The sequence below is a fragment of the Pecten maximus genome, chromosome 12, assembly GCF_902652985.1.
Source record: "Pecten maximus chromosome 12, xPecMax1.1, whole genome shotgun sequence".
Lineage (NCBI taxonomy): Eukaryota > Metazoa > Mollusca > Bivalvia > Pectinida > Pectinidae > Pecten > Pecten maximus.
Window position 1 is genome coordinate 24,379,343 of NC_047026.1, and position 9,974 is coordinate 24,389,316.

General features: G+C 37.1%; 1 protein-coding gene across 1 annotated transcript; it reads left to right on the plus strand.

The window, feature by feature from the left end:
* The first annotated feature begins 1,388 nt into the window (after positions 1–1,388).
* Positions 1,389–3,206, plus strand: LOC117338945. The gene has a single exon (XM_033900310.1). It carries the CDS (start codon positions 1,389–1,391, stop codon positions 3,204–3,206), a length of 1,818 nt encoding a protein of 605 aa, XP_033756201.1.
* The last annotated feature ends 6,768 nt before the right edge of the window (positions 3,207–9,974 follow it).

Consider the following 9,974-nt stretch of genomic DNA (forward strand, 5'->3'; position numbering starts at 1 on the left):
GTGTCCTTTTTTATTATTTATTTTTTTTTATCTTTTTTGATTAAAATTTTCAATTATTCATTCAAGTAAAATAGAGAAAAAAAAACATGTGGAGAATCTAGTTTACATACCAAAGAAAAACACCTTTGTTGAACAAACATCAAATTATTGTGCAGTACACAATTAGATAAAACAGAGTATCATTTAGAGCTTAATTGTACAATATGTAGTTTATACTAAATCAAAATCTCTTCTTACTTCATCATTTACTTTGACCTTTATGACTGAAATTCAGATAATAATTAAGGTACAGGTTTCTATTGCATTATTTAGGTAAATGTTTCATACAACCTGGTTATACATGTGTATTTAGAGGGATCATTTCCTACAATTTGTCATTTAACCTTATTGGAATATCCATGAAACAAGATTACATGTTCAAATTTAGTCTCTTACCAGTTAGATTAATTTCCCATCACTGTATTAATCATGTGAGCAATTGTCATGACCTGGTCCATGTTTCTGTGACCCTAACACCAGACATAAGACATTTTGACAAGCAGACATAATGTAAAAAAATAAACAGATAAACACCTGTATGTCAAAATACTCGTCAAGTACTATGTATATGACAAGCATTTTGTTGTAATTTTTACTTAATTGATGCGTAGATTTGTATTCAGATATTAAATATGATAATAAAATATGTATTAAGTATCTCTATCCAAATAAATGTATCAAAATTATCTATTTCAGTAGATGTTTCTGTATTTCATATAGATATCTTTATTTCTCGAATAACTAGAAATGTCTCTGTTTGCAAATACACATATCTGTTATACATTTTTTATTCAAATGCTGATAACTAGTCAAACTACTGAAATCTCTATTCTAATAAAGATAAAGATTTCTCTATTTTCTTCTAAATACAGATACCTCTTCAAATCATACCGATATGCTATTTCAAATAAACAAATCTTTAATTAAGATACAGATATCTTTCTGTCTGGTGTTGGACTGAAAAGAAAAGGCAGACTTATTTATATGTATAACAGTATTTATATTATTGACATGTACATACAAATATTTGATAAAGCTGAGTAAACTAAATTACAAACTTGTTTCTTTCAGAAATGCCTGGGGCTGGTCCCAAGAGTTACCCTTGCATTTTGTGCAATAAAAGGACAAAGCCTGGGGATCGGCGACCTGTTTCTCCAAATAGGAAGTATACAGATTTCCTTAAAAAGAACTACCTTGTAGAGGTTACACTAGATGTTTCTTGTAGCAAGTGTTACAGAAAATACACCAGATCTGTTTCCCTATCTGATAACAGCAACATTTCAAGTCAGTTTCCATCACAGCATGAGGGTCAAGACCCAACCTATCAACCACCAAAGAAACGTAAAACAATGCAAACGTTACAGAGTCCTAAAAACATTATTTTACCTATTGCTGCATCAGGAAATAGTCATTCAACTTGCGTTGTATGTAAAAGAAGGGGACCAAAGTTAGTGACTGTATCTCTAGAATCACGTTATAGACTTTTCGTGGAGAAAGGACACCTTATCATTTCTGGAACAAGATGCTGCCCCAATCATCTTAATTCTGATGGCTACTTTTCAACAGAAGCAAAAGGTATAATCAAAGATGATGACAATGCAAAATCTAGCTTCAATCGTACTGAGATTTTCAGTTTGATTGACAATGTTCGTGCCATAGCAATAAGAAATGAACAGAAGAGGATTGACTTTGATGACCCAAATTCTTTAACTGATGGAGACTACGTTAGCCTGACTGGCCTATCTAAAAATGACTTTGAGGATCTAAGCCAGTATATCTCTACCGTGAAGTCATCTAAGAATAGGACAAGCCGAACCTGCCTATCAGTACTGCTAGTCAAACTTCGCACAGGATTATCCAATAGACTGATGTCAACCATGTTTAACATTGGGAAATCAGCGATAAGACGGGCCATACATTCAGCACGAGAGGCACTGTGTGTTAATTTTGTACCAAAATTTCTTGGATTCCAGCATATATCCAGAGAAAAGGTTATCAGTAAACATACCCGTCCATTAGCACAAGAGCTATTTGGAAATTTTAGCAATCCTCCAGCTATCTTAGTAATAGATGGAACATATATCTACATCCAGAAGAGTGGGAACTTCCAGTTTCAGCGGCGTAGTTACAACACTTATAAGACCCGACCTCTCGTCAAGCCAATGGTGTATGTGACTACAACAGGCTATATTGTGTCTGTCATGGGTCCTTATTTATCTGATTCCAAGAATAATGATGCTGGGATTATTAAACATGCAGAACAAGGAAATATGGAAAACATGATGAACTGGTTAACAGAAGAAGACATCATTGTTGTTGACAGAGGATTCAGATATGCAGTAGAAATGCTTCAAGACCTAGGAATTAAGTCTGAGATGCCAGTGTTTTTACCTAAAGGTCAAAAGCAGTATACTACAGTAGATGCAAACACATCACGGCTTGTCACAAAGGTGCGTTGGGTGGTAGAGTCTGTGAACGGTCGGATTAAACAATGGAAATATCTTTCCAACATTGTACCCAACACACAGATTCCCTATATTGGAGACTTTGTCCGCATTGTTGCAGCGTTATGCAACAAGTACAGACCTCCATTGAGCAGTGCAGACCATGATGCTGATCAGATCCTAGCTGCTAAAATGAGAGTACTGGCAAAGGACAAGAACAGTTTGCAGGAACGAGTTAGAGAAGAAAGTCTAGACAGAAGAACAGCATCATGGAAAAGATTAGAGGCAGATAATGCAGTGGTTGATTTCCCTTCCTTATCTGAGGATGACCTGCGTAACATCACTTTGGGTGTTTACCAGCTAAAGATGGCCCGCAGCTACACCCATGAACACTTAGAAAATGGTGATTATACATTAATGGTTGATGAGAGTATCTCCGGTATCATTCGTGTGTCTATTCAAAGTCGTCACATCTCTGCCAAAAAATATTTGCTGTGGGTTGAGTATGACCAGATACTTGTTAAGTCTTGGTATTGCCAATGTCGAGCTGGATCACGTGTTGTTGGAGCTTGTGCCCATGTATCTTCTGTACTATGGTATCTTGGGTATGCTAGACACCTTGATAAAATCTCTTGGGTGAGAAATTGGACAAAATTTCTTGCTGATGCTGCAGTCCCTGTTCTGATGGATGATTCTGATGGAGAAAGTGAACCAGAGGAGTGAACTGACTGATTTACATCTAGTTTTGTGACACCAGTATATTAGATTGAAGTTGAAATGTAGACCGGTCATGTATAAAGAAATATGTTATATATCAATGTCCTTAAACTAATCAAAAACAAATTGAAAGACTCTTCTTTGTTCATGTTATATACTAGTTGTAATTTGTAACATCTCCGTGGAAACCCTCAGCTTTATAATTTGAAAAATCTGTCACGTCCTTCTCCATTAAGATAATGTTTGGTATGTTATCAAATATCATATTAGAATATCTAGATCTTAGGAGATAAACTTTATAATCTTTATAAAAGCATGCATGTGTTAATTAGAATTGAGTACCAAGAATTTATTACTATTTCACATGTTCTTGATTTAGATCTACAAGGGTATCAATCATTTTGTCAAAGCGAAATGATGTACACTATTTTCAAGTGATATGAGAAATAGTTAAATTAGACATTATGTATTAAATAATGTAATTTCCACAGGTTTCCTTGTCATAATATTGTTACTGTTCGCTTAAAATGCATGTACCAGATAGTTTATATAGGGTTTAAACACTAGATTATGGAGGCATATGTTAGTGTTTGGTGCACAAGAGTAAATCAATCTTATACTGTGTATTTGTTTATTTAAAACTACAAAGACTAAGTAAAAATGGTTTTAACTATGTATGTCAGATGTGTAAGTAGTAATTGGAGAGTCTAAAAATTGAGAATGAGTACTGTAAAGATGACAGGGATTCTAATACCTTTATACCAATACTGTTTTATTATAACACTAAAGCTTGATACTGTCACATCCTATCAATGATTATTTTTTTTAGTATGAGTGAATGTGAAGGACTCTATTATTATATTATGAGTGAATGTGAAGGACTCTATTGTTATAGTATGAGTACATGTGAAGGACTCTATTGTTATAGTATTGGTGAATGTGAAGGACTCTATTATTATATTATGGGTGAATGTGAAGGACTCTATTATTATATTATGAGTGAATGTGAAGGACTCTTTTGTTTTATTATGAGTGAATGTGATCTAGATTTGTTATAGTGATGTTTCTGTGGTATTGGATAGAATGAAATATTTATACTAAGTGTTTTATAGACAGTTACGGTCTCAAATTAAAATGTTTGTGGAATGTTGTATAACTTGTTTGTAATATTTCTTTTCTCTTTCATAATGCAAAGTTCATTCAAGCTCAGTTGTGCATGCAACAGGTAATGGTAAAATACAGTTAAATTAAATGTATACATAGAAATATGTTTCATCCAACATTGTTGGTGTTCAGCAGGTTGAACAAACTTTGCATTTTAATTCACATGGAACTGATCAGGCTGTGTATTGAAACAGTACATGTATTTCTGCTGTCACAGATAAACTAGTAGCAGAATTAAAGCAAAGAGAGTTAATTTCAACAATTAATATTTCAAACATGGGTCATAAATTGAACCTGATTTCTGTATTTGGTGGTAACATATCTGCCAGTCTGTTCTAAAAGGATGATAAATCCACAGTTATCCTAAAAAAAGCACACTGCGTATTGCTTAAGCAACACATGTCCCCTACAGGCTCTTCTAGAAACAGTAACAGTGACCTTGATACAAAAGCTCTGAAATTGAAAATTGGATGATACATTATGGTCCCATATCACTGTGTGAAGTTTGATCAAAATCCTTAAAGGAGTGAAGTCACTAGAGTGCTGACCGACTTTAGCATTATGACATATACAGTTGAATACATATATGCATGTCTGTATAAGATGGGCAGACAGAAAATCTAGTCTCCCAGGTTTCTCTGGTAGGGTTCATACTTTTAATTAAGCTGTATTGTGGATAAGGATAATAAGGGTATTAACAAAGATATCATAGTCAAATTAAGATTCTTGTAACATTCAAACATTTATTTCTCCATTTCATTGACATTTTCTTGCTGTTGCTATGGAGAAAAAATGGTTGCTATGTACATATATAAGGGTAAAAACTAGATCTAGGTAACCTATACATGACATTAAAGTTTACAATAGAATTAAATATAACAATATTTTCAAGTTTAAACATTGATTGACAAACTTTAAGTTATAAGATTAAAGAAAAATTAGAATTTCACCATTAAATTGAGCAAATGTAATAGGTGCGTTACCAGGCCCGTTGCTAGGCAACCTTATGTCAGAATTCTTAGAAACTCCATATTTTATAAATTTCATATGTCTTTGTTAATCTGGTATGTAATTCAATTAAATCAAAGATGGGGCCAAAAATGACCCTAAATGCACCTACTCCTTTAGTCGCCTCTTACGATCATGCAATGGGGGCAGCAGGTACAATTCTTACGCCCTACCTGCAGGGCAGACAAGGTATAAGGTCAAGGGTCACAAATACAAAACACACACAAGCACATGGCACTTCACATAGACAGTGACATAGAACAGGACTTGATTACAGTTAACACAGTGGCGAAGGACTGAACGTGATTATATACTTTTGACACCAGAAACTCACAACCTCACTATTAACTATAAATACTGTACCAAATATAAAAAAAAAAAGGTTTTCAAATATTATTTTAATTCCGAGATACCTCCGCCACTTACCTATCTCTGAAAGATTAGTAAAAGTAATCCCTTTCAAACAAGCAGTCACAATACTAAACAGCGCCTTGATAACAACAATGAAATAGTTCGATATCAACGTCCAGCGCTTTAAACGACCTTGGCAGGATTCCACAATCCATTGCGATTTTCTGACAATGTTTCCTAGCATGTCTGAATGTTGACTGCCAAGACTTCAGTAATGAAGCCATACTAGCATAGATACCTGATGACTCTCTGAAGCTACGGTAAACGACTACATTGTTATCTGGTTCCAGCCTCGTCAGTGTTTCCATGATGTGTTTTGTTATTGACGGATCATTTGCGCTTTCCGAGAATAGTCCTACTGTGACGAGAATGTAGCAATCAGGCAGAGCTTGTTCTTACAACAATAGGAGTTTATACCAAGCACTCTCTTGGACATGTGTAACGCGCAGCACGTGTACCGCAGGGGTGCCACGTGTGTCGGGCTGCTACCAAGTTTTTGCCCAGGGTTCGACTGCCGCTTTCGCTTGCAGATTCCAAATACAAATGAATTTTCAAGTAATAGACAATATTTAGTAAACTGGTGAGAAGGAAAATAGACTCGTCATATAAAGTTCAACAATTTATTAACATGTGTAAAAATAACAAAGTACCAAAATAATACCCGTGAGGCACAGTGAGGAATTCACAATTATATACGTCTAGCCTAAAACACATGCCAACCATCGTTTAATCACAACTAACCATATAAATGAAATAAATGTAGTTTACCCCGAGTCTCAAGCACGTGGCATGTCCGGTCAGAATACAACATTTGCTAACCACCCGTCTTTTCTCCCGTATCTACTTACGAGGTTACCAACAACCATCCCTCGCTTAACCGGTATAGAAACAGCCCGAGAGGCGGAAATATTCACTAGCCACTCCGCGAGTGCTCTCAAAATGGAATAACTCCTTCAAGCAACAACCTGACTTCCGACATGACACCGGCACACGAGACTCAAATTAAACAAAGTTCTATACATCGAAAATACATAAAAATACTACACGTGAAAATAAAAATACATGTACGATAGTGGCAAATAATATCCAGCAGACAAATTAATATGAAATTTAGGAAAGGATGGGCGACGGTTATCTAATTAATTTCACAGATTCAAAGTCAACACCACTTACCCTGCTGACACCCGGACGAAAAGTGATTGACCCCACAGCAGCACGGGTATCTTACGTAACCGGATGTTACAATTTTCCGGAAAGAGTCCAAAAATAAACGAGCGGAACGCAACTGCATTACACATGTATGTTTTTCTAGTATGGCAATGTATATACCCGAAGAGGAAATAGGAAGCAGTGCGAGTTGATTTTGAGGAACTGATATTTTGATCAACCTGTCCATGTTTTACAAGCAGTCGTCTTGCATCCCAAAGCACAAATATGCACTCACTTCACGCCTGCATATCGCACGCACACACGGGAGGCCGATCTTAAATGACCTTAGCTGTTGATAGGACGTTAAACAAACCAAACCAAACCTCTAGAGTGGTTTGGTTTGGTTTATTTTTTTAACGTCCTATTAACAGCTAAGGTCATTTAAGGACGGCCTCCCGTGCTTGCGACATGCATGCCTGTGGTGAGTGCGTATGTGTGTTTTGGGAGGCTGCGGTATGTTCGTGTTATGTCTCCTTGTGATAGGCCGGAACTTTTGCCGATTTAAAGTGCTACCTCACTGAAGCATACTGCCGAAGACACCCAGCAGGACACCCCACCCGGTCACATTATACTGACAACAGGCGAACCAGTCGTCCCCCTTCTTGTATGCTGAGCGCTAAGCAGGAGCAGCAACTACCATTTTTATAAACTCTGGTATGTCTCGGCCAGGGGACAGAACCCAAAGCCTTCCTCACAGGGGCGAACGCTCATGTTTCGTTTGGTTTGGTTTGGTTTATTTTGTTTTACGTCCTATTAACAGCTAAGGTCATTTAAGGACGGCCTCCCGTGCGTGCGGTGAGTGCGTATGTGTGTTTTGGTAGGCTGCGGTATGTTCGTGTTAAGTCTCATTGTGATAGGCAGGAACTTTTGCCGATTTATAGTGCTACCTCACTGAAGCATACTGCCGAAGACACCCAGCAGCACACCCCACCCGGTCACATTATACTGACAACGGGCGAACCAGTCGTTCCACTCCAAATATGCTGAGCGCTAAGCAGGAGTAGCAACTACCATTTTTAAAGATTCTGGTATGTCTCGGTCAGGGGACAGAACCCAAAGCCTTCCTCACAGGGGCGAACGCTCAACTAAAGGCCAAAAGTGAGGCATTGTCAAGGGAGACATTAGGAAGAAGATAGTTGTGAAGAAAGAAGAGAAAAGATAAATTCCCAAGTTTAGTCGCCTCTTACGATCATGCAATGGGGGCAGCAGGTACAATTCTTACGCCCTACCTGCAGGGCAGAACCTTAAGAGACTTTGGGCACCTGCTTACTGGTTTTGTGACAGAATATGCGACACTTGTAATATTATTATTTTAGACGATTTTGTAGGTAACTGAGAATATAATGATTCTCGCCCCTCTAGCACAACTTGTATAGAAGGATTAATGTCTTTACAAATAAGATGACTGGATCAGACGCGAGATGAAGCAAGTGTGGTGTCTGGCACCTTTTGGATTATAACCGAGTTGCTATAAAAGTGATGAGAGGCAGACAGCATGTTTGTGTGAATCTGATCCATTATCGTGCAAATGAGCGCACGATGGGCGATCGAAACGAAGTGTGTGGAATAGCGATCGTGGATTATTTTCCATTTCAAATCAATTAACCTGAAGGTTTACCTGTGGTAAAAAAAACTGTCTAAAATTGCTTTGGTCTAACGAATTCCACGCAACTCTTAATCTCCAAAACACCCTCGCGGCTATGACACAATGTGTACAATATATTAGACGTAGAACATGCAAATATGTATTATGATTATATCTGTTTATGTCTATGCAGATTATTAAATATTCTGTTTTCATTTCATACGGACCAAATAATTACAAAACTATAATCTATATACGTCCTTCATACTACCATTCAGATTTTTTGTCGTTCCGCAATATTGATCGTCCGATCTTACGAAATAGCTAAGTCAGATACAAATCGCACAATAGTGCTGACAATTTATGCAAGATGTGTTTAGTGCGTTGTGCGATCTCACAACTGTATACATACAGGCTCTTACCTAACCATTGATGGTGACTAGTCTATAGATGAAACTGATTACCTAATACAATGAATTTTAGGCACATGCTAGGCTACAAAACGGTTTCCACGACAGGGAGGTCCATCAGCTCCCCATTTATTCAAATATACGAACTCATTCATAAGGCAAAATTAATATGTAGTCCCACCTACGTGAAACTGAATTTTTGCATAGAATGTTAAAATAAACAAAGTATACAACATGCATCGTTGATCTCTTTAAGAACATGTTCGGTCGTTCATGATATGGCAATTTGACCCTCCTGTAGTTTCCACAATAAACTCTCTGATTGACCTGTGCTACGACGATTTCAATCTGTCGTGGAAAAGTCTGAAATACAATACACACACAACAATGAAATTTCCATCATCCTAACAGCGACACATTTAATTTATTGAAAAACAATAAATATTTTATGTAAGAAGGTATTCTTACATGTTTTATGTATGCTTGAAAATCATATAAATACTTGATTTGGTTTATTTTGTTTAACGTCCTATTAACAGCTAAGGTCATTTAAGGACGGCCTCCCGTGCGTGCGACATGCATGCGTGTGGTGAGTGCGTATGTTTTGGGCCTATCCGGCCTATCACGAGGAGACTTAACACGAACATACCGCAGCCTCCCAAAACCCACATGCCACACGCATGCATGTCGCACGCACGGGAGGCCGTCTTTAAATGACCTTAGCTGTTAATAGGACGTTAAACAAAATAAACCAAACCAAACCAAAGTCGTTGAAACGCAAACTCGTACATGAGATGATGGTTATGAGTAATTGTATGGAGTATAAGGACAATGTGATCATTAATGAAGTGCGACGACGTCTGGCTACGTACATACAAGCCTATTCCTATACACCTTGGCCGATTCGTCGTGAGGGTTCAATAAATGAATTAATATTTTTTATTAATTTACTAAAAAAATTATAGTCCTGTTTCCATTTAACACTGC